Source organism: Bactrocera oleae, chromosome 3, assembly GCF_042242935.1.
Source record: "Bactrocera oleae isolate idBacOlea1 chromosome 3, idBacOlea1, whole genome shotgun sequence".
In the NCBI taxonomy this organism is placed as follows: domain Eukaryota; kingdom Metazoa; phylum Arthropoda; class Insecta; order Diptera; family Tephritidae; genus Bactrocera; species Bactrocera oleae.
In genome coordinates this window covers 28,700,152-28,726,741 of record NC_091537.1, presented here as the reverse complement: position 1 = coordinate 28,726,741, position 26,590 = coordinate 28,700,152, and the positions used below count along the sequence as shown (strand labels likewise).

General features: G+C 33.3%; 1 protein-coding gene and 1 pseudogene across 2 annotated transcripts in view; one reads left to right on the top strand and one right to left on the bottom strand.

Moving 5' to 3' along the window:
* Positions 1-6,188: 6,188 nt before the first annotated feature.
* Positions 6,189-26,590, bottom strand: part of beat-IIIa (beaten path IIIa) — a 76,303-nt gene continuing 55,901 nt past the window's right edge. For both annotated transcript variants that reach the window (XM_036375436.2, XM_014238654.3), the window contains exons 4-7: positions 21,003-21,138; positions 14,123-14,385; positions 13,917-14,040; positions 6,189-13,825 (exon numbers count right to left, since the gene is read on the bottom strand). In XM_036375436.2, the coding sequence (XP_036231329.1) occupies positions 13,710-13,825; positions 13,917-14,040; positions 14,123-14,385; positions 21,003-21,138 (639 nt within the window). In that variant the 3' untranslated portion in view covers positions 6,189-13,709. The remainder of the gene's footprint in view (positions 13,826-13,916; positions 14,041-14,122; positions 14,386-21,002; positions 21,139-26,590) is intronic.
* Positions 25,070-25,604, top strand: LOC138855960 (fibrinogen C domain-containing protein 1-like; annotated as a pseudogene).

Below are 26,590 nucleotides of genomic sequence, written 5' to 3'. Positions count from 1 at the left end.
AGTCTGCTAAACTAACAACCAAATTTGTATATACTTGAAATATATAGGAGCTGGGAAATTTGTTGCGTTAATTTCACATAATGGGCAGTAAATTAAGTTTTCTCCAGTGTTATACGTTCTCTTATTGTTCCTAATATATCTTATATAATATATTGACCGATATATATGGTGTAATGCCAACCGGCAGTTTGAAATTCTTCTATTGGGTACATGGGGCGTACAGGTGAAGTTATCCGATTTTATCCAATTTTGTCATTACGACATATCATTATATAAATAATGCTCTCTGAGTTTCACTATTGCCAATTTTGGGATTATGAGATATCATTAGATTAAAAAGATAACTTACAGATTGACCAATCTATATGGTATAAAGACAATATGGCAATAAAATCAACCGAGAGTTCAAAAATATTTGTATTATTTATGTGTGGGCTTAGTGAAGTATTGACCAGATTTTACCCATTTTTGGCTTGAGATATACTGTTAGCATCAAAAGATGTGTTTTGAGCCTCAACAAGATACCTCACATATTGACCGATATATATGGTATAAAGTAATCCGGAATTTTGAAAATCCCTATATTAAGAATATGGGGCTATGGGAACCAATTTCTCGATTTTACCCATTTTTATAGCTACAAAACATTATTACGGGGAAAAGAAGTTTACTCAGTTTCATTGTTATATCTTAGAGAATGACCGCTATTTTTGCGAAAAATTCAGCCATAGGCACTCAGGTAAATATATTCGGTATGTGGGGATAAGTTTTTTCCGAATTTGACGGTTCGAGACGTTAAATTTAATATCTTAAGGCCCTATTTGTGTAAAGTTTCTCTCCATTTTTCATCAAAATATCTCAATGTTTACTCAAGTTAACTCTTTCGTGTATGGACGGACGGACAGACAGTTAATTGGAATTCAACACGTTTGTCATTCTGATAATTCTTATAGATATATAATATAACTCTATATCTATTTATGGATGAAGATGATACAAACGAATGTTAGGTGAACAAAACTCTCTCTCTGCAGCAACATGTTGCAAGATGGCAAAACTTTATTTATTTCAGACATTCATTCAACTTAACCAGTTAACTTTCAGAAATAGTTGGTGGAACAAGATTATTTATGAACCTCTTCCCTCTGTGCCACATGAAACTAAAAAAAATTTTACGATCGTATTGAACCAATTAACGAAACTGTTAACACGCACCTTAGACAAACAATGCGAATTAATTTGATAACATTAGATTTCGATATTCTGTTCTTGAATATTATTGTTCATATTCATTCGTTAGTCAATACCCCGCCCGGCTCAGCGACATGAATACTCTCGAATATCACTGGTCTTGAAGAAATTTTGGGTCTGTCCTATCTGCAAAGGCAGAACATCAAGATTCTGTAATACTTTGGCGATATAGAAAGAAAGCTATCCTCCTCATCTTAGATTTTGTATGCTCTATTTTGAAGATGCCCCACAAATTGAATTGAATCAGACTGATATCCCTTTCAAAGGTTGCGATTGGCATTCCTTGTCATCATCGCCGACCACATTTAAAACAAAAAGTCTCCCGTTACTTAGTGACAAACGCACAAGTACGGAAACACTTAAAGTTTATGTATATGTGTAGATAAATAATTGTAAGCATTCAATATTATATTATTTTTTTGAAAATTGTTAAAATTTTACTTGAAGTTTTTAACCGATTAAAAAATCCACCCCTTGGGATCGGTTTCAATCTCATTTTAATCTGACTAGTCTAGACTGATAAAACAATGAATTCCTCAGTTGGAAATTCCGAAGTTTTCATGTATATTGTGAAACCGAAGAAAAGCTTCTTCCAAAAGAATCTATCAGACATTGTCAAAATCTTCGGATCAAATCGCATGGCTCTTTTTTGGATAAATATGTATATTAGGTTTTAGAATGAATTATAGGTACACAATTTTAAACTACTAAAATTGGTAGCGATATTAACATTATTCTATTTTAAGTCCATCTGGAAACACAACCGAATGGCGGTCTTTTCAAATTGGGTAACTAACTTAGCATACAGTTTTTTGTTGAAATTAATCACTTAAGTATACATACACACTGTACATACATTTGACCTTTAACTAATTTACCAACACGCAATTCCAAGTCGCTCAAACAAATACAATTACTCAATTAAAGAAGGAAGTGACAGAATAAAGAAGAAGGAACACTAATGCAAGTGAAAAGTAAAGTTGACATTTTCTAAATAATTTCACGCACCAATGCCAAAAGTCCTGATGCCAACAGGAAAAGCAACAAAAACAACAACAAGAAAGCAACACATTGACAATGGCATGAGCAACACAAAAGTCCAAAAGTCGAGTGAATGCTGTCCGCTTCAGAGCAATTTCCCTAATCCAATAACAGTCACAGCCTCAAAATGTCACCGGCAATTTAAAGACGACGAAAAAGCATTAAAAAGTCGTTGTTGTCTCAATTTGCAATGCGCATTTGTCCAGGGAATGTGTGCTGCTGGCTACTACAATTTCTCTATTTCCGCTCCAGCATGTAGACAATTCGCACCAGAGAGAATGAACGCGTTCGCTACATAAGTAGTACCCGTAAATAGAAATGCTTCAGCTAGTAGGGTCGGTACGAAGTACATTGAAAATATGTTGCTACTGTTGCGTCTTCCTTTTGAGCTTTTCAGCATTAAGCAAATTTTTCGATTTCTTTTACAAAAGTGTTGTTGGAGAATGGGTTCTATGTACTCACCCACTCTTGCTTTAGTTGTAATCAGGCAATTTTAGAGTTGCGTTTCTCTTCTCGCCTCACTCCCTGCATTTTTATCCGCTTTCTACCTCGTTTATTTGCATTTATGTACTTGCAAATATATTTGTATCTGTATTTCGAGCTTGCAATGTATTTAATGCGAAATTAAAGACTAACGCACATTGCAACAGCTTCCTGGCGAATGGAATTCAAATTAGTCGCACGGGCGGAAGCGTGCGACTGCGTAACGAAGGAGAACAACAGCGCAGAAAAAATATGATATAAACAAACAATTGGAGAAAAACTAAAAGGATATCCGGCAAATGAGCTAACTGATACGCTTAAAACATCCTGGTAACTTATTCTCGTAAAGAAAACGAATGGTGACAGCTGCGCTTTTAATGGTGGCGGAAATAGTAATTCGTTGCGAAATATTATTGTTGTATACAATGACATAAGGACATATAATTATTATTCGCGCATCTTCTTTTACAAGAGTACAACGATTTTATTCACTAAATCGTTGCTTGATAAGCCTAAAAACAATGAAGGTAGCTAAAGAGTTACACTGTTCAAATTGAACTGAATGATTAGCCAAATTGATAACGTGACGTTTGTTCGACCTGTTGGTGCTTACATATTCGGCTTAATTTTCTCCTTCATCATTTTGAATCCCACAACCTTTCTTCAATTTATAATAAATAAATGAAGTGTACATGGATATATATATCTTGAAGAAATAGGTTCTTTGTCATGTGCCAACTTTGATCTAAAAATGGTCCAAATTAGACCACACACGCTCCTTATAATATATATGTTATGAGGACCTTTGTTTTTGCATTTGTTTACACGCGGGATATATCGGTTGACACATATCTGAGATATTTTAATAAAATATCGACTAAATGTATTATATATCGAAAAGAATTTATCCATTATATATAACAGGTGCAACATAAACGCGGTTGTGTTAAAAGATATTTATGTTATTTCAAGGTATCCAAGTACAAGTCACACAGGACTTAAATTCAGTACATTAGAGTTTATTTTGCATAAGTAGGAGTTTATCCAAAACGAAGGAGTGCAAAAGTCACTAAGGTTTCGCGACGTAACTCGAGCTCTTGTTCTACTATGGTGGCTTGACTGCACCTATGTCATTCACTGAAAGGAAGTCAATGAAGGTGTTGATAGGTCCGATACGAATGACGTTTCGTGCCTGTCTGCAGTTGATCGCGTCTGAACTTTGGTCTGTTAAATAATGAGTCGTTGATGTCAAGGATATTTTTTTTCAAAGTATCTCGTACAGGCCTCGCATGTGTTGTTTGTGCTTGTGAGTCTTCCTCAGAGGACATTAAGAGGCAGCCTGTAATTATCAAAATTGCGGTATATCGGTGCTTTGGCTGGTCTGAGTATTATTTTTTTATGTCTAGGTACCATATTGAAGTGACCTAATTTATTACCGACTGCCTATATATAAACCAGGGATTCATTTTATATTTTGGGATAAGAGAATTTGTTCTTCAAAATATTTTCCACGAAGATCTATACAATTCTGCATGTTTTTGAACCAATTGTCGAAGCACTTGTGCCACTCTCTTCAAAACAAGCGTTCTGAACGCATCAACCGCCTCTTCAGGTGTTGAAAAACGTTGACCTCTTAGCTTATTTTTTACGTACTAGAATAAAAAGAAGTCATTCGGTGCCAATTCAAGACTATACGGTGAATGACTCGTCAAATCGATGTACTCAAAAATGCAGCTGTTTCAGACGATAAGTGGTTGACCGCAGACCGAATAAACCTGTATCCACTTGCCCAAGCTCTGCGACGTACGCTTATCCGGGCGATCAAATTTGAGGATAAGACGAGTTGGTATGAGTTCTTACGGTGCGGAGTTGCACCGCTTGTAACCTCCCAATTCTTATGAAATCCCAATTGCTACAAATATCAAAGTTTTAAATATTCTGAATTGAGAGCTAGTACCTAGTACATTCAATCTTACTAACGAATATTTTTTCGCATGGCGGGTAAAAAATCAATCGAAGCAGCTTAATTGCTTCGGCATAACGAGGAAGGAAGGAATGATCGGCGCTTTACGGAGGACTTAAGTTTGGCAATTCAAAAATGAACAAATAAGAAAGGTCTAAGGTCGGATGTAACCAATTTATAATTTATTTTATTTATACTCGCGCACGGTATAGTAATATATGGGATTTTCTAATAGTAGAAAGTATTGCATTCATTATTTACAATCATAGGCCATAAGATACTTTATTATTATAAAGAGATTGTTTCGGAATTTCATTTAGATTTCTTGCATAGATGCGGTATGTAGTAAACTGGAAGTTCAAAAATATTTATATTAGCACGCTTGGTTGAGTTAACTTTAGTGGTTTAACTATTAATACGGCGGGGTTACGCCCACTTAAAAAAGGTCTTTAGCCTACAAGTGCCTCTTACTACTACGATTATATGTACCAAGATTTGTATCTTAATTTAGTACTTAGTTATAACACTTCATATGTTTTCATTTATTGACGGTTTATGGGCGTGGAAGTAGGTTGTACCAAGTTTCGTCAAGATACCTGATCTTTTACTCAAGTTAACTGTTTTCGTAACCCTGATCATTTGTATATATGGTATATAACACTATACCCATCTCAATAGTTTTAGATGGTACAAACAACCGTTATGTAAACAAACCTTATATAATCTGTGCAACTTATTTGAATTATCTTTGCCAATACATGTCACCACTTTATGCGATATTATATGAATGGAGGTTATTCAAATTTAACGGAAATTTGATAACTCAACAACGAATAAAAATTATGCAATATATACCTCTTTTAAATATAGGTAGAATATATATTTAAAAACTAAATAACAAATTTTCGTTTACAGAATTCCATGCACTTCAATAATCGGCGATTAATTTAAAAAAAATTTGGATACCCTTGTTTTCGTACCCGGTCTCAAGGAGGACTTTCGAAAAAAGATACCTGGCGGCGAGCAAGATTTTTCTAATTAGAAATATCCGAAATCCAAAAACCAAAAATTTATTATTATTATAATAGTATATATAATAAGGAAATAATGATTGAAGTACTAGTCAAAATTTTGATATAAATGGCGGCTTCCTAAATAAACAAGGTCGATTTATATTGTTGCGGAAGACGTCTATTAAAAAAATGTCACTAGCATATGTTTTTCATCAAATGTAGCTATAGACCGTCTTGGTCATGATTAATTTATTTTTGTCTATGGAATTAATGAAACTTCGTCTCTATGACGTTTGCTGTAAAAATTTCGAAAATTTGTGCCATGCCTAACCATTCACAAGTATTTGAAAGTGTCCCACATCCCTTGTAGTTTAATTAAAAGAATTTTCATAGTTTTTGAAATACAGATTTTATTTTAATAAATTTTTTTTGTCTAATAATCAAGTATACAAGTATATAAACAAATCTGAGTAAAAAATATTTACACATAGCTTTTTTAATATTTTGTGTTACAAATTTACGCGCTCGAGGATGTATGTGTAAAATGATATATGTGTGCTTGTGTTTGTGTGAAAGCAAAATATTTTCCTAAACTGCCAAACTAAACTTTAATATAAATTAGTTAACACACTTTTATTTTCATTTCTCTGTATATCATGAAATATTGACTTATTTGTTACTTGCCATCATGTTGTACATGACATATCTCGAACTCTATCTCTTATGGCGTACATACACATATGCATTTTGATAAGTTTGAGTGTACATAACCCCAAAGCACATCGCTTACATACATTTTCATGCATTTTTTTACTTAAATATCTAAACGTATGTCATGCTAAAAGTTTTGACCAGTTACGGAATTGTCAGATTTACATATGTATCTATTTTAAAACATTCATCTCTTTTAACACATGTGTTTGTATCTCTTGTATCAATGGATGTACTATAAACATACATCTCGTTGACCCTTTAGTTATTGCGTACTGTGCATAAACTCAGCCAAACTGCATTAAAAGTTACCTCGATCGGACGGTCTCTCTTAAGAGAAATTAAATTAAAAAGCAATACAATCGAATGAAAATATGTGGTAAATGCACGTGCGAAACTTGAATTGTTGTTTTATACCGGAGCACAACATCTTACAAGAAAATTTTTACAATTGGTTCATAAAACAGAACTATAGTAATGTGTACGGATTACTTGTTTTATGTACACAGAAACAGTAAAAATATAATGAGAAAATCAGAAAATTAAAAAAAATTATCGGTAAAATTAATAAGTTTTCCACAAAGGAGAGCCCCACTAACTTCTATAGCCCCATTGTAGAATGAAAACGAAAGTGTTGAAATGAATGTTTTGTAAAATCCGAAATTTTCAGTAAATTTACAAATGCTCGAAGCACTTCAAGTAAAAACCTTAATCCACATTTCGAAGTAATACCTAAGCTTAAAATATATCATGTCCATACAGTTATCCGTCACAAGCCAATCCACAGGGTCGGTGTGGATAGTGGTTTATCAACTCAATCAATGTACACGGAAAAAAGGAATCTTTCAAAGACGATTGCAGTATGTTAGTTATGTGATGAAAACTATGATATTTTTTTGAAGGTGCTTTTAAAAGGTTGGACGGCCGCTAAATTATTGGGAACTAATTGTAAACTCTTCTTTTAATATTTAAACATAATAAGGAAATTCTCTGTTTTGGGGCCATTTTCTGCATATTTGGATATCTCAATCTTGGATATCTAAGCTTGGAACATATGGAGCCTTCAACTCAAGGGAAGAATTATACAGGTAAATAAAATATTTATGTCCGCTGTTTTTTTGTTGACCACTTGTCCTTTTTATGTCCGAATATATATTTCTTTTAATTTTTGGGATATTATAGCTGGCATTTCTTTCAAGATAATTTTCGTCAATAAACTTTTTGAAAGTAGAAATCCACATCTTAAAGTAACTTTATACGCGATATTATTCCGTTTACAAGCAATTCTGATTCACTCGTATCCAGACTACCCTACTTGGCACATTGCATGTTGCATATTGCGTTTTCAATTTTGCAGCAGTTCGTGCAGCTTGAGCCACGCTTTGTATGCAAATTAGCTGCAAATAGGTGCACAACATGCCGCTTTCTCACACCGACGTATGACCCGCGTATTTCGTTGGCGATTTATGCAAATTTTTTCGATAGCAACAATAAAAGGAACAACGGATGCCAAGATCGAAACGAAAGTTTTTGCTGTTGCATGCAATATGTGAACTACATACGAATATCTGCAAGGAAATATGGCTCAATTGTTCTTGTTTCCAAATGAAAATGTCTTTTGAACTCAAAAATTGCCCATATGCAATGCACGTGACTCATGTAATTGTGTTTTATTTTTTACTGGCTTGTATGAGTAATATGTAAAAGTTAATATTTATACATAAAACTGTAATTCGCTTGTGAGTCATTGGTTGCTTTCAATTTCATTTGAACTCGAGCGAAAAAGGTTGCGTGACCCAAAAGTACGAACATTTCATGGTACATTTTTGAATACAGCTGACTACTCGTATTGATATACATATGTATGTTTTATACATACATAAATAGCTAAAGTATGTACAACACGCGTAGCCAATTATTTAAGTAACTGGAAAGTATTAGCAGAGCCGCCCTTTCGCAAAGTTCAGCGACCTGCTGGAAAAAATTTTGCACAAATGTAAGCCGCTAATTTTTGCTAAATTAAGTGACTACAATCTCATTTCTTCCTCTGTTGATTCAAAGTGACGTATTATCTTAACTTTCATTCTGTTTATTGGTGGAACACGCCATCGCTGGCCGTATTTTTCATATCAAAATATTTAGATACAAGAACTACAACAAAGTAAACAAGTAGAATTTGATATAAGATCTATGCTGATATTTCATTAAAGTAGCCTTAAAGCTATATTTAAAATTATTTACCAAGTTTTGTTTTCCGAGTCAATATAGATCTTGAGTTTATAGTATATTTTCTAATGAAATAATTAGAGTAGTCATTTTAGAAAATTGAAATTACCATTACAACTCCAGAGAATATTAATTTTAATGTACCAATGTGTATATCTTAAAAGAGCACAAGGTAGTCTGCCTATTAGGTGAAAGTATATATACCTGATAAAACAGTCAAAGGGTTAAAAATCAAATAAAAAATATGCATATATTAAATCATAGCCCTGTCATAAAACGAAATTTTTTCATGATTGACTTAACTTAATAAAACCAAGTAGCCAAAGTATTTCTTCCTGTATTTATGACGTCTTGTTTATACATATATATTTAGTTTAAAGCCAGTAATTCGCTTGAAAAAGCGTCAATATTTCATTGAGAAGCAAACTCATAAATACAAAGCCAAACTTAGCGCTTTTGAATCTGTACTATATCTTTTTTGGGCTATATTATGTTTGCTACACATTTCGAAACACCCAAAAGGAAACGTAGGAAACCATTTTATAGGGTATATAAATTCTCAGCGTGACGAGCTTAGTCGATTTAGACATGTCCGTCTATCTGTCCGTCTTTTCGTCCGTTTTTCTGTCTGCATATACGCGAACTAGTCTCTCAGGTTTTGAGATATCGATCAGAAATTTTGCTTTAGTCCTTTTCTCACCAAAAGCTACTCATTTGTCACAACCACCGATATCGGGCCACTATAGCATATAGCTGGCATACAAACTGACCGACCAAAATCAAGTTCTGTCATTGGAAACTTTTTTTGTGTAAAAAGTCGAAACTCGCTGTACATATGGTATATAGGGCAAAAATGGCTTTGGGCTGATTGGACTAATTTTTAACATTTCTTAGCTATCCTCGTAAACATATTTTCAAGCAAATTAAAAATATATGTCTCAAACACTAACCGACCTATTCGGTTTATGGTTTGTTAAAATAACGGAAATCATTATAAGTAATATACGGGAAATGCGGTAATTCGTAGACCAATTTCACATAATTTCGGTATTAAATTATAGTATATCCAATATTATATTGTACCTAGATTGCCTTTTATCTTTCTAGTTTTATTAACCCTAGTGTTATAATCTGGCAACTCACAACTTTATAGTAAAATTTTATATTTTTGATGTTATACATACTCAAAACGTTTTGACATGTGAACGCTATTTGTTTTGTTTACAGTAACTTAAAATATTAATCAAGGCCAAAAAAAGGAATCGCGAACATTTTCGCTCGATTAGTTTTTGCAACTTTCGACGTGGATTAACTCAGCAACAGTGATAAACCTAATTCAATTTATGGCGATGAAACTCGATCGAGGACTTTTAGGGGCGTTTATCGATTGTATGGTGAGTTCAATCAGGGTCGTAGATCACGTTAAGGTGAATTTCGTGAAGGTCGTACAAAATCAGTTTACTCCGGAAGCTATTGATGCTGTGCATTGATACTGCAAGATCGTGATGGGACCTATCGTGAGATTGAGACAACTATAGGCATTAATGATACCAGCATACAATCAATATTGCATGAACATTTTACTGTAAAAAAACTTGTACACGTTGGGTCGCACACAATTCGTCAATCGGTCAAAAATAGGGACATGTCGATTGGTCGAGAGATAAGCTCTCACACATCGACTGAAACAACTGCATTGTTAAGTACTCAAAACATCGATTTGATGAGTCTTCCACCGTATAGTCTTGACTTGGCATCGAGTTATTTCTACGTAAAAATAAATGTTTTTCGTCACCTGAAAAACACATGTTATAGAGACACCTCAATCAGAGCAAAAGTGTTTCGACAATTTATTTAAACGCACGCAAAAGTGTATTGATCTTAATAAAGAATATTTTGAAAAAAAGCGATTTCTGATGTTTAATATTTGTTGCTGTCCTCTAATCCCGAGATATAAAAGGCAACCCTTGTACGCTCAGTTAATTTTGCGAAAATATCTTACATGTTTACTGATATATACTCTATAAAGGCAACGAAAAGTTTAAACATCTTTTATTGGGTATATGGAAAATAAGAGGAGTATTGACCTAATTTTATCTAATTTTAGCAATACCACATATTATATAATTAACAGAATAAGATGCTTTCTAAGTTTCACTAAGGTACCTCACATACCATCACTAATATATATATGTGTGAAATAATATCAGCCGGACGATTCTAAATATCAGCTCTACTGGGGTTAAGGCAAGTTTCCTCATGCAAAAATACATTGTTATTAGAAAAACACGCTCGCTCAATGTTATTCTCACATATGGGCCAACTCGGAGTTCGAAAGGGGCCGTCCATATATTACGTCATTCTAAATTAGGGGGGGGTTGGTCTGCGGATGACGGTAAAGTCAAAGTCGGTAAAGACGGTGTCTTTAAGAAATGACGCTAGGATGATTATAGGGAGGGGGGGGGGTTGGTCTAAAATCTGAAAAAATCGATGACGTAATTTATGGACAGCCCCAAAATCTCACATTGGGTATATGGGGGCTAAAGGACTTTTGACCCGATTCAACCCATTTTTGATACAAGGGTATATAATTATCAAAAAAGCGTTCTCCCCGAATATCAATAATATATCTCACAGATTGACAGATAGTTTCGGCAAAAAGACAGCCATTGACTCTGGGGTAAACATATTTGGTATGTGGGGCTTGAACAGTTTTGGTCCGAATTTTACAGTTTTTAGACGTGAATTGGGGTACCTTAGAGGCATTATTTTTGTAAAGTTTTATCCCGATGTATTCATATTGATTTGTATACTCAAAAGTGAGAACATCAGATGAAATTTAAAATTGGTTTATATGGGAAGGGGGCGTGGTTGTAGTCCGATTTCGCCCATTTTCACACTGTAGCATAGAAAAGTCAGGGTTGTGTTTTTACCGAATTCGGTTGAAATTGGGAGGTTCGGGAATATGTGATTTCACCTAAATGTTGGCGGTACCACGACCATCGTCCATTTTTGAAATCTGCTCCTATAGAGCTCTCTTGTACCATTTTGAGTGTGAAACTTAATATCTTTGACGCATTGAGTTATTGATGTATTGCACTTTTAGTAGTTTTTAACAAAACCGATCTATTGGAAGTGGCCGGGGTTATCACCCGGTTTCACCTATTTTCACACTGTCGTAAGAAAGGTCAAAATGATTTATCCTGTGCAAATTTGGGTGTTATAGCTTAAATGTTTGGGAGATACATATATATTATTATGTATTAATATACCTTATGAGCTATCTACACACTTTCTCAAATTAATTTCGATAACTTTGCTGTTGCTTTTACATGTAATTTGTTTGAAAACAGGCCAGAAGCGAGCAGAGAAATGACGAATCGAATACAGCTGTTATTACTATATTACGCTCAATCCTAACTCTTTTTCTGCTTATTCTCATTCTTTTTTTTAATACATAAATCGTTAACAGTTATATTTATATATGTTAGATTAGAATTGCTCTATAGTCTTAATATCCGGCAATATGGCGCAAAAATATTATTTGTTTTAATTACAATGTAAACTAAATTTGTGAAGTCTATCTAATCCTAACTTACTAGGATTTATACTATATACATATATCATCATAACTTGATAAGATTTTTCACTCAGTTCGGTAACAAAAATATATGAAAATGGCGTATATACTTGTATGTCTATTGTACAAGTGTACAACTAACTTCATAAATAAGTGAAAATCGTTTTATTTGGTAATATAGTATATCAGAGAATGGTCTAAAAATATCTCAATAAAATTATTTTGGAATAGTTCGCCTTGCATTATAATTCTTCTAGATTTCCAAGAGTCAAAAGGCTGGCCTCAAGTTTAGTTATGTTTTACAGGTTTCCTGTTAAACTTATCAATGTGTTAGAGTGTCTAGTTGAATGGTTTTCATTATTCAGAATGGGCACACTCTCATCTTAAGTGTTTCAGCAAATGTTCTCAGATATAGCAGTTGAATAAAATCGGAGTAGTATGTGGGTTAGATATCAAACGATTAATCTCTTTCAGTTAGTTCTGAATTTCTGTTTGATATTGGTAATACAAAAATTAGAAGACTTTCTCCGCTCAAATATAAAATAAAGCTCATTTAAATAAGTTAAACGATTAGGATAGATATATATTTCGAAACTGCTTCATTACTTTTCGGAAACGAACTGCTCTTTTACTAACGCTTATTTTTATCAAGCTTAAGTATTAAATAATTGAGCTATACCTTTGGTTTACTAAAATTTAAAAGTTTATAAACTGAACAATTGGGCGAATTAGACTGGAGTCTTTGAAAAACATGTATTCTATTGTTCCGCGATTTGAGTGCGTTGAGAGTGTTTCCAGCATTTCATTTCTTTTGCAGTTTTGCTGAATTTACACACACATACATAAATAATTTTATGGTACACTCTTTTTTCGTACATATTTTGAATTATTTTGCTATTAACGATTTAGATCTATCAATTGGACTTAAGTTGTAGAATTATGTTTTTTTTTTTAGTTTTTTATTTGATTTCAAATTGTTCATGCTTCTCAATACTGCCTGTTTATGTTAGTAAAGGTCTGTGCGTAACCTCATTTGAGTATAAATATTGTACTTACATATAAGTTACCAAATCTTTTTATGAGAAAAAATGTATACACTCTCTTTTGTATACAAATATCGTAAATCTGTCTTTAACAAATATTTTCATTAGTTTTGCAAAATTAGTTAAATAATTTTCTATTCATAAACTAATTACTAAATTAATTATATATGAATTTTTTTTAAGTTTCAGTTTCTGTTTATTTACAAATAAGATTTTCATTTCTTGTTTAGTTTATGCATAATTATAAGTCTAACAACTAAATGCAGGATTTTTAATTTGGCATAGGATATGTGTCCTTTTTAATATATTTTTACCGTTTTTATTAAAGACAACGCTGTTATTTCTTTACAGGTGTTGCTGTCATCTACTTAGTGTAGTACGAAATTAATTTAAATTAGTTATCTTAAAGCTATGCTGTAGCTTGAAGTACTAAATGCCGTTAATAAGCTCAGTAGTGTTACCAGATGTAATTGCTGTAATGTGGTCTGAGAATGTGGCTTTGCCGAGGAGGAACCTGCAATAGTCAGAACGTTAGTTTGAATATGCAAAATAGTTATATTAAGTTTATAAGAGGTTTAGAGTTAGTGACTCGCCACCGAGGTTACCATGTGCACGCGATTTGGCAGCAATTGTTTCACGTGATTCCAGCGCTGGTGCACGATGCTGTCGATCACTTTGCACACTTGCCTCATTGCTTTGCCAGTACAGCGAGGAGATTTTGGCCACGCACTAACATAAAAATAAACATAAATATTCAAAAAGATTTTTTGAAAATTTTGAGATTTGTATTTTTATAGTTTTTTATACGCACTTTCATTTTTATTTCGCCATCTTGAAAATGGATACCCTTAACACGAAATTCCAAGCCTAGTCGCGCCATTTCAAGTCCCTCGCGACCGACCACATACTTTTCATATTGTTTGAGATACGAACGATTTGCCGGTTCACCATTGATGAACCAGCTGAGATGACAGACTGGTTTGGATGGTCCTGAGGTGCAGTTCATGCGAATAACGTCTCCTATTTGGTAGCTGAGTCGACCGCCGGTGACTTTTGGACCATGGTTGGGTGTCACTGCAATTTAATATACCATAAAGTCATTAAATATTAAGTATTTAGATGTAGCTAATGTTTTTGTTTTTACAATTTATTTTACTTTTCCGGGTAATTCTATAATTCTGAGATCACGTCAGATCAAAATAATGACTATTTTCTGCATAGAATAGAGTTTGCGAAAATCCCATCTTTCGATAAAACTAAAGTAACTGTAACCGTTTAATATCTATTATATGTGATCGTAACAGTTTTGCTGAAATGATATAGCTATGTATAAATACGTTATCTTCTGGTTTTAAGATCGATTGCAAACCGAGTTAGAATGCATTTACAAAATTTCAAATATTCAAAAAAAATCAATAGCAATATGAAATAAATTATTGCACTCCAGACTTTAAGTTTTATCGAATCTGATAAGAATAAAAAACTATCAATAAAATGAAAATTAAAAATATATACTAAGAATATATACTTTTGGGTATCTTGACAAATAAATTTAATGTAAATATTTTTTTTTTAAATGATATTATGTTATAATATTTTTTTTTATGAAATATAAATTTTTAGAAAATTTCTGTGAAAAAAAACTTTAACTTCGATTGCACCGAAGTTTTAATACCCTTCACTAATACAAAATATTTCTGGTACAGCAGGTATATCCTATAAAGGCTTGTTCTGAAAATTTTTTTCATAGATTGCACCGTTGTCTTATTCAATAGTCCATGCTAAATGAAAAAGATTTCTATTGAAGCTATAGCTATACGCTTTAGTGGTCCGATATCAGCGGTTCCAACAAATAAGTAGCATCTTGGGGACAAAAAACCGTGTTCAAAATTTTAGATCGATAATTTAAAAAAGAAAGAAACTAATTCGCATATATACATACTAAACAGACAGACAAACGGACATGGCTAAATGTATCTTAAAACTAAGGGAACAATTTTTATATATACATACAGAGATATAGATATACACTTTAGAGGGTCTTCGACGTTTCCTTCAGGGTGTTACAAACTTTGTGGCAAATTTTATATACCCTGTTCAGGGTATAAATATCGGCTGCAATGTTAAGTCTTAGTGGTGAAAAGTTAAGGAAGACTCATTCACCTGCTTTTTCTTTTTTCTTTCTTTTGAGCAGTTGAACCTAACAATATTTGAATTTACTTTGAGTCTAAACTGCTTCATTCACAAGAAGTTAACGTATAAACTTACAAATTATTGTAAGTTGGAATCGAACTATGATGATAAAACCTACGACTATGTGTCAAATATTGGAAGGGAAAGTATCACAATAAAAAGCCCTTACTTGTCAACGTGAACAACAGACTAGCGTAAACACTGTCTGTCCAAGAAGGGATGCTTTATATTGGGTACTAAATTAATAAGTAAAGTACTATTTCGCTGAACAAGACTACTACTATGTTTTCAATATGTATGTCATCATGTTTGTCCTTTTATATGGTGCAGGAACGTTATGTGGCGATATTGAACTGCTTTAAGCGGTTGTTGTTATTGGTCAGAAGTCAATAAATATACGAATTGTGGTAGCTACAGATTGCCTAAATGAAGACTAATCTCAAATGTTGAAGTATTCCATGAAGAGTTGATCTTGTTTTCCAATGAAGAACCGGGTACTAGTTATGTCGAGAGCTTTATATAACGTAATATAGTTAAGTACTTTTGTCTCTTTGCTGAAATGCAAATCTTTGACATAACTTCAGTTAAAACAAATTTACATTTATTTTCTAATGCTACAAGGTTATGGTATATTATTTGTGAATGAAAAGTTTTACACGTATGCACAACGAGTATATATTTACTTAAAATCATATTGAAATTTATTTCTTTCCTATAAATTAGGTATATATTAGCATAAAAATGTATTACATTCTAAGAAACTTTTCTCGAATTTTCATAAAAAGTTAAATTACACTTTTCACCCAGGCCAAATTTTACGCCTGAAAGCATGGAATGCAGAGTATACTCAGAGGCATGTAAATTCCACGAATCATAACATTTCCATAATAAATGAACGTTCTCGCATTTTCATATATAAGTGACAGGCGGTTGAGTGAAAGGTTCATTTTTAAGTACATCATGCATATATATTCGTAGCTTTAGGTTATTTACATTAGAAATGCAAAATCAATCGAAGAAAGGACTAGAAATTTATGAAGAAGCCAAAGACAGAGCTGGGGGGACATATCCACCATTTCTAGGCCGCATTGCATTAAGAAGCAAAACCACTTTCCTTTACTTTTATTATTATGTACCTTATGAAAATTGGACAAATATGCAAATCAGACGGACAAATACCTAAAATATAGAAACAACGTTTTTTGACTTACAAAAAGTTTTTGCTTTATATCTTAGAAAAATATGGAAATAGCAAAACAATGAATTTTACATATACCCAGCAAAGGTTGCTCGTCCATATTTGTGAATAAATATGGCAACGTATTTCTTTTTATGATTGGCCTCAAGGATATTAAACCGCTTTTTATTTTCATACGTAGACAAGCTACTCACCGAAAGAGTGAAGTTCTCTATTGGCAATACAGGAGGCAGAAGCCGTACCATAAAATATGCAAAAGCAAAAATTATTTGAAACAAAAGTCGTCAGTCGCAGCCGCAAAGTAGCGTTAGGTAAGTCAGCGAGTTGTTTTTGGTAAATTACATGTAACTTGCTCCTAACTGTTGGTGCAAAATTAATAATTAATGGTGATAAAACTTTTAGAATCCAGCAGTATTACCCTTTTGATTGAAATGAAGAGTTTAGTATTCAATTTTAAAATTTAGCAAATAATGAAAATTATCTGCAGCACATTGAAAAGTCTTCGAATGGACTATGATGAAGTATAACAGTAATGATAATGTTTCATTAGGCGTGGATACGATTATCGGAGTAAAAAATGCCAATTCAGATATTCAGATATTATTCAAAGAAGATTCATTATCAGTGGACTCATTATGATCTTCAATCTTGAGGGTAAATTATTGTTTTTTAAATGCCAAATAGTCTGATTACTGAAACCAAAAATCTGACTTTCTGTGGTGTGAAAAGAATTGGGTTTTAAAACCCTGAATAGGGTGTATTAAGTATGTTACGAAGTGTGCTTTAGAGATATCGGTCTGAAATTTTGCACACGTCGTTCCCTTCCTAAGAGGTGATCATTTGTCTGAGCCGCCCATATCGGACCACTATTGCTGCCATGCAAATTGATCGACCAAAATCAAGGTTTTGTATGGGAATATGAGATTCGCCCGAGATAACTCACACTCTAAAGTTATCAATAAAACGTGTTGTATGGGAAAGCGCTGTGCAAAGCGAACTCGCAATCAAAACAATAAACCGGCAAAATACCAATAAAAACAATTGCAATATGAAATAAGTTGGGCTTGAATTTTGCGATTTGAAGAGCTGTGGACTTTTTCCGCACTTAAATCTTAAGAAAGTGTCCGCTGTAAAAAAACTGTGTGATAATTAAGAGGTAGTTGCCGTGGCATATTTTTAACCAGAATACCAATTGTATCAAAAAAAGGTATTGAAAAGTTCGAACAACGCTGTATCCGTCATATACAAATAAACCATTCGATAGCACCTGTGTTGACTAACTTTTAGAGAAAGAACACGATATAGAGTAATCAGCAGGCCAAAATAATTAGTTATATAAGTATATGCAGGATAGGAAAGGCTCAGATAAATTTTATCTATTTAATCTAATGGTACGTGTAACACCCAGATCTATTAAAATTGATACATCACCAACTAATCGATACCTAAAGTATAAAGTCCGCCATAAGGGTGGAAACGAGTATAATGTATATATGTATGTATGTTAACTAGAAGAAGGGATGAACCTATTTTGCTCATAGAATTCTATTAAGACATTTACTATTTTTACCAACAATCAAAAACAGATAGCTGAGACTGTAAGCATCTCGGAAGATTTTTTAATTTCTATAGTATTATTGACCATTGATTAATTTCTATAGTTTTTATTAACTATTGTAAGATGGTTTCAGGAAGATTTGACTCATTTTTAATCTATGTCTAGAATATTATGTTTCATACTATATTTGGTTCAAATCGTTCGGGCAGTTGCCACGAATTGATATTTCGCCGACACATGTCCACTTTCTAAACTTTGGAGACAATTTTTTTCCACTCAATTCTAACTATGATATGTACATATACCTTTATGTAATGACTATTTAAACTCCGTTAAAATTAAACTTTTCTTCACATTCTCCACAACTACATTTCATAAACACAAATGTGTACAACATAAAAATGCAACACAAATTCAAGCAAAAACTCCAACGGCGTTATTAGACCGCAAACAAAATATTCTACAAAATAGGTGAACCAACCACTAACTGAGAGTAGATTTTTTCACTCCTCAATAATGTTTTCCATTCACTTTTGGCATAGTAAACTTGCTTCCGTACTCGTCCTTGCACATATAGAGTAGAAGTTTTGAAGCGTCTATAAGTGTATATAATTGCATAATTTGCTTTGTGTGGGAAGGGAAGACAGATTAAAGCGTTGAACTTTATGGCCAATATGCATAGTTGGTGATGTTGTCACCGGAGTACCGCTAGTCTGCGAAGAATGTGAATATTATACCTTGCGAATCAATGGAAAAGATAAACAAAAGGAAACACACACCCCTAACGGTGGTAAGCCAAGTCAACTTATCTTGAGCTTACGCTGAGTTTGCGGTTAAATTACAGGCATCATTTCAGGCAAGGCAGAGAAGTTCTTGCTAATGCTGAGGCAGTGGCTCAAAAGCATTCATGCACATGCATCGTCGAAAAAGTATGTATACGAATGTGTTCGTATGTGCATATACTCGTAAATAGTTGGGAGTGTGATATGTTATATTATCTAGTGGTATTTTAAATATTGCCTCACTTAAGCTTACCGCTCTCCTCGCACACGAAATTTTGAGGCTCCGAAGCGCACACTTTATTCCACTTGTAATTCTATTCATAATATACTGGAGATACGCAAGATGTATAAAAGTGATACCACTCTCTGATATACGAACAAATATACGCGCCTAAAGAGATCTAACCTACATTGAAAGAATTTAATAGAAGCCGAAGAATTTATTTAAAATATAAAAACTTTATATCTGCTCTTGAGTATTGGATCTAGTCAAGACATGTACTGGATTCGAAATGGACTTCCTTTTCAAACATAGTTTCATTATTTTTATAGGTATTTACTAACTTTTTCACTTAGGCGTTCAATTCTTAGTTCAGGTAGCAACCGTTGTTTTCCCTACTGGGAAGCTTATAAACAAAACCAACTTCACTTATAAGTGCTCTGAATAGGAAAGCACTAACCTTTTTGGTAATGGAAGCGTACAAATACAGATGTGTATATTTATTAATATCTAATAATTTACGGTGTCAAATAAATGCAATTGGATGCGTTCATATGAAGGAACATACAAAGAAGATTGCATTAAAATAATCCGCACAAAAATTATATGCAGCATACATTTTAAGAATGTCGAGCTATTTATTAGAAATGCTTTATTCTCTAAAATTAGCAATTGGGAAGTCGTTCGGATTTACATGAATACCAAAGCTTTCAAACTTCAAGTATGCTGCTACAGTTTCAATTCCAGCTTCAGACATGACCAACACACGTGAAGTTTTGATTCGCAGCTAAATTATTCCTTAGAGTACAAACGATTTGTTCGGTTTAAGGCTACTCATAATGCTACTCTGATAACTTTGGTTGCACCGAAGCTATAATACCCTTCACAAATACAAAGGCTCCTTACAAGAAATTGATTCCGATCAATTTGTATGGCAGCTATATGGTATAGTGACCTGATCTGAACAATTTCTGCGGAGAATACATTGTTGTCTTAAACAATAACTCGTTCCTATACTAATACTTGATTCCGATTGTTCAATTTGTATGGCAGCTATATGCTTTAGTGGTCCGACATCGGCCGTTCCGACAAAGGACCAGCTTCTTAGTGAGAAAAGGATAGGTGCAAAATTTCAGATTGATAGCTTAAAACTGAGGGACGAGTTTATATATATTCGTACAAACGGACAGACAGACGGCAATAAATTTGAGGCTCTCGATTAGGAATATGAAATGTAGAAATTCTCTTCAGTTGCATGTGAATATACACAGTCGCTTATCGCTCTGCCTCTGCGCTGTGCCTTTATAAATAATTTGGACGCTTAATTAAAATTTAAATAGACTAGTGCATGCGCTCAATTTTCTTCCTGCAGCTTTAAAAGGCAAAGCGAGTGAAAATTCCACTAATTTTTAATTGGTCGCGTTTCTGGTTGAATGTTATTTTAGTTGAACGGGTTCGCTGTGGCCGCTATTGTGTCGACGCGTTGCTGCAGCATTTTTGTATGCAGAGATAAGAACCATGTAAAATAGAAAATACTTAGAGTGAAACAAATTTTACATTATAACTGATAACAGAAGCCTTTCGTACATACATATGTATACTATATATGTAAAATGAACTAGTGAATCGTAATCAACAAAGAAGTCAGTTTCGAATTTTGTGATAATATGTTGTTTCGCATTTTAGCTGACAATATAGCTAATTTAAAATAAGGGCTAAACAGCCTGTTATATTACTTACTAACAACAGTCATCGTCTCGGATTCGGAAACTGTGTTGAATGCTGGTGCTTCACCGGAAACTTCGCATTTGTAGACTCCTGTCGACATCAGTGTAACGCGCCGCAGTGTCACTTTTGTATCTGTTGAATTGCGAACCTTAAAAAAACCAAATCAAAGCAAAGATAATGTTAAAACAATGATGTTATTGTTATTTTAATGAACAAATATTTAGTCAGTTTATAAAAGGCATTGTTCGTCAATAAACTTTTGTTGTCAATGTTGTCGGAAAGGTAGAGAATGCTGTTTTGATATTCAAGTATTAAGCAATATTATATAATATAATAAAATTTTGAAATTGAATAAAGTAAGTAAAATCTCAAACCATAGCTTTTTATAGCTTATGGGGGCAAAAATAACTGATTAGCTTTAAGTATTACTTTTACAGGAGAAAATATCTGTTTTTTGTTTGCGCTAAATAGTGGGCTTACAATGTTTAGGTTTCTCTATTAAAAATCAAAGCAACGTCGAAATGAGGGCGAGATATTCGGCCGAACGCCTAACATTTATGTACGTACATAACTTTCACTTACTTCGAGAGGAAATATATTTTCCGTAAATTAGCTTGGATTTTCAACCACAATACTTGTATAAATGGCTAAAGCTACTGTTATAGAGACTACCACAAACCTTTACACAAACAACAGCTAATGAGATAAAAACTGTTGATCTTTTTAATTTTTTCGACTATTTTCCCTCTCCTGCAGTATTTTCAAACCTGGAGAACGCTGACACAGCATGACTTGGCATCGGAATAATTTGTTGTGCCCAAACTTTGGTGGAAATGGTGGAGGAAAAAGTTAGTCAAGCCAAGAAAAAGTTTGAAGTGGCAGAGCAGCAAAGTGAATGTTTGCAAAAAGAAAGCGAGTCAGTCATGCAATTAAATTTGCGTTAGTGAAATAAAGATTAATGTATTTTGAATTTTCCACTAAAATTTCATTATTCAATCGGATGTGGCAAAAACGCGAAGCTACCAAAAAACACGAGTGATGGTGAAAGAACTCAACCAACTGTTGTGCCATTGCAATCGGTGGGAGGGGCAAAAGGAGTGGGGAAAAGTTTACTTTTAAAGAATTCTTGGTGCGCACTATTAAGTAGCGATATTGAATAAAGAAGTTTGCTATAAGAAACTAAGCTATTGGTTGGTCGACATTTCTAAAAAAAGCTATACATATACAGTGAAAATGCATACTGAATAATAAATAAACGTCTCAAAGTTGCTAAAAGTGTCAGGCCTCAATTCTTGACGCCGTTGCGGATCATCACTAAAACGCATTACTTGTTTTGTTGTTGTCTGTACATACATAAAAAATCTAACATGACTACATAATTGTACCTATTTTTTTAGAAGAGTACAAGCTGAGTGCAATATGAGTACAAGATTATGCAAAGAAAGGGACTTATCATTTGTATGCGTTGACTCCTCCGAATTCTTTCCCTCAAATCATTTTACTTCGCGAACTGCAACTTGCAGACTTACAGATGCACTCATGCATATATGGGATGAGGTTTCTTTGCCTAGAAATTATTGTAATTGCAAAAGTTTGTGACTGTGGGGATAAAGTAATGCCTGCTTGCGGCATTTCTGGTCGCCTAACCAAAGCTGTTAGTCAACTTCTCATTTCTTACTTCTTTAAACTAGATGCTTTCACATTTAATAGTGCATGTTTGCTCTATTTTCGTCCAACTTTTCGCAAAGAAATGTTTAGATATAATAAGTATTACTAAATGATGCATTTGCTCAGGTCCCGCAACGCGGTCTCCCCTCTACAGCATTGACATTAGCTTTCGGAGGACATTTCAGCCATGAAAAGGATTCTTATAAATGCTATCACGTGGTCGAATGCGTTCAAATATTTGTAGGAAGCCTCATTTGTTAGTTAACATCAAAACGCACTTAACAAATGCGTCGTATATACCTATAATCGTTCGGGCAGAGCTCATTTTCATTATGATTGTTGTTATAGCTGGCAGAACAATCCTATTTTATTTTACAATAGTTATTGAAAAGTATTCAAGTCAGGCATAATTAAAATAATTTAAAGTTTTGTAAAAGTAAAGAAAAAAATTCCTTCTAAATTTATAAACGGTTCAAAAAATAAAAACTAAGTCTGCAATGTTTTAGCATGCAATTGAATCTAATTTTAATATCGACGATCTTATAACATTTTTGTTTATTTATTTTATTAGCATTTTCTGGGTAGTCGATGAGATTGTTTCTACTAAAATCCAAATAATACTGACTAAAATCTTGCCGTTTTGCTTTCAGTGCACAACAACGTTCCCACTCAGGTGTGTTGTATCCATTGTTACTATTGTACTTGTCGGTGAAGTTGGTTATTATTGCGTTTTCTCAGTACCAGAATGTGCTCGGTTTAATAGCACCCGTTGTATTTTATGTCATACAGTTATTTTCAGTATGTTAATTGCGAAAACAGGTGTCTAGCGGTCAGGAAGATTTTTATACTCTTGCAACATGTTGCTACAGAGTATATTGTTTTGTTCACCTAACGGTTGTTTATATCGCATAAAACTAATAGAGATAGATATGGAGTTTTGTATCTATAAATAATCAGGATGACGAGACGAGTTAAAATCCGAATGTGTTTCTGTCCATCCGTAACTTGAGTAAATATTGAGATATCCTAATAAAACTTTGTATACGTGTTACTTGGCAGAAGAGTGAGGACAAATTCTTTGACGGGCATAATCGGCCAGTGCCACGCCCACAAAACCCTATTAAGTGAAAACCTATAGAGTGTCATAACTAAACTATAATTTGTTACAGGTGATTGCAGTTGCAAGGGACAAATGTGGGATACAATTTTTTAGATATTAGAAGCGGCCCTCCAACAGGTTTCATGTACATATCTCCTAAGCCATTCAAGCTATAATAAGCGAATTCGCTCAGGCAAATTTTTTTGGCGTCCCTACCTACCTTGTGTAAATGGGCGATTTCGGATATAACCTCGTACACTCTCCGTTTGTAGAGGGAATATTTTCAGATATATTTACATTCGGTAAAAAAGAAAAAAAAAACAATCGGTTTTTTTAAATTCTCAAGTGAATGTAACTTCTTAAATAGGTTTTGGATAAAACAAGGGTGCTAGTTGTTTTGCTTGAATCGTAGAAAGATCAAGTGAATGAGTTCGTAAACTTTGTTAATTGGATGTTATTATCAAGAAAACCCGTTAGCTCATAATTCATTCGGATGCAATGAAAGTCGCTCAAATTCGGCAATTTTGACAATGTATATCTATATAAATTTATATCGCCACCTAAAATGCATAAAAACGCATTATCAAAAATTCGAAATTGAGGTTTTTATTGATTATTATTTACTACACCATACTACATATATGTACAAAGTTTTAAGCTTCCACTAACAAATATAACCAAGTTATAAACAAAATTGAAATTTTGTTTCAATGTGAATGGTTTTTCTTCTATAACGTTTTCTCCTTCTCGAGTAAACTTATAAAAAGTTTATTTAGGTATTTTGCATTTTAGGTTAAGACATACTTTTATTAGTCAATGCAAGTAAACGAAAGTCTCCACATAACATTAACTTTGTCATCTCATCAATGACCAAAACAATGATGAGAGGTTATTGTGAAATATTTTTAAATAAACATTAGAATTAAATAGTTTAGCTATCCATAAAAATAGCCATAAATAGAGCAATCCAATGGCATTGGAAATATAATCAGTCAGATCAGTCTTGCAAAACGCTGAAAATAAATTAAGTGTCAGTTTTATTTCGGCACTGAATTTTAAGTTTTCAAAAATGGTATTCCCTTAGTTAAAATAACGATAACAGTAATAGTATGTGCGACTGCAAATGTGATGCAGTAATAGATGTCGTTGCAAAATAATACAAATAAAACTTTGGACAAAGAAAAGCAATTGCATTCGAATCGGTACACTTGATTATTTAATTATACTCGTACTCGCAATTATTAAATGTTTATTTCAGAGCATTTAAACCGTCAAGTTGTATGGAAGCTGCAGGTAGTTTTGAGGATGGATAGTTATTCAACGGCGTCGAAATGGCTCAGTAGATTTTTATAGAAAATAGCAAGATTATACGGAGGGATTTAGCGACTTAACGGAAACTATTAGATTGGTTTGAAAAAACTAGACGCGCTCACTAGTGGTTGTTTACAAGAGTTCTATATTCAAATGAAAACACGCAATGGCAATGAATATTATGCAAAATATTCAGAGTTTATTATTGGTGATTATAGTGGCAATGCTGGCGAGTCCTTAACTGATCATTTAGGAATAAAAGTTTCAACGTAAAATCGTGATAATGTGATGATTCTCCAACAATTTTTTAATGATTTTTAGTGGCGTTTGGTCATTTAACGATAGCTTTTTTAGGTAAACTCATTTCGCTTATCAGCTTTGTGATGATATATCTTTTACTTTTTAGTCACCTAAATGGTGTCTATGATAACGCCCATGTGAAGTGGACTACCTTAGGTTATGAGGAACCTTTATCGTTTGCGTAAATGATGATACGACCAACCCTAAGCTCCTGAAGATTTTTGATGTTGACCTAATTAAATCGATTTGTTTAATTAAATATTTAATTTAAATTTATTGCATTATTAGTGTGTCTGTATTAACCAATAGTTCAAATTTCTATATGTGACTATGCTTTACAATTTCCTTGTAGCATGTTCCTACAGGGTATTATAATTTTGTTCTCCTAAAACTTATTATAACAGCTAAATCGAATCGATATAGGATATACTTGTATACATATACGATCAGATGACGTGACCAGTTGAATTCCAGTTGATTCTCTGTCTGTCCGTCCATGCAAATTGGGAAAAACTTAGGATGTCTTGATGAAACTTGGTACACGTGTTTCTTATTGCAATAAAAAGGTCGGTATTGTTGATTTAGAAAACGCCACAATAAGATGCAAGACTGTGAGGTGGCACAGCAGATCGCAATAAAGAGGGGTATCTGTGGTTTGAAAACTTTTAAAAAGTGGTCGTGCTTTTTAATTTTACGGTATACAAATCGAGAGCCAATACCGTTATCGATATAATTCGCACAAAGTGCCTAGACAAGTAATGACAAGTATATTAAAATGGAGATTATGGCGAGTTTTTTTTTTGTAACTTTTTTTTGAGTGCATTTGACAAAAACATGAATTTATACGTGACGTAATGAACGAGAAAGGAAAAGGTTTTGCTAGAAAAGTTTGACAATTTTTTTCGCGATTTTTTCTCTATCATTCTTGCGCACAATGAATTTAATTTAATATTAATAAAACATTTCTTTATTTGAGCATGGTTAAAAAATTTGGTGACGTATACATATATAAATATCTCTTTTTACTGCCGATTTTGACTTTTTGGCCCTGGTGAACTGGTGAAGAATTTTGGCTGTTAAAAAACTATTTTTGTACCGCTGATAATAAAAGCATACAATTCTTTGTAAATTAATCTTTTCACAATAACATTCCACGTTTAATGGCATTAAACGAGGTATTGAACTGAAAAACAGATTAACCGAACCATAACTAAATAAACCC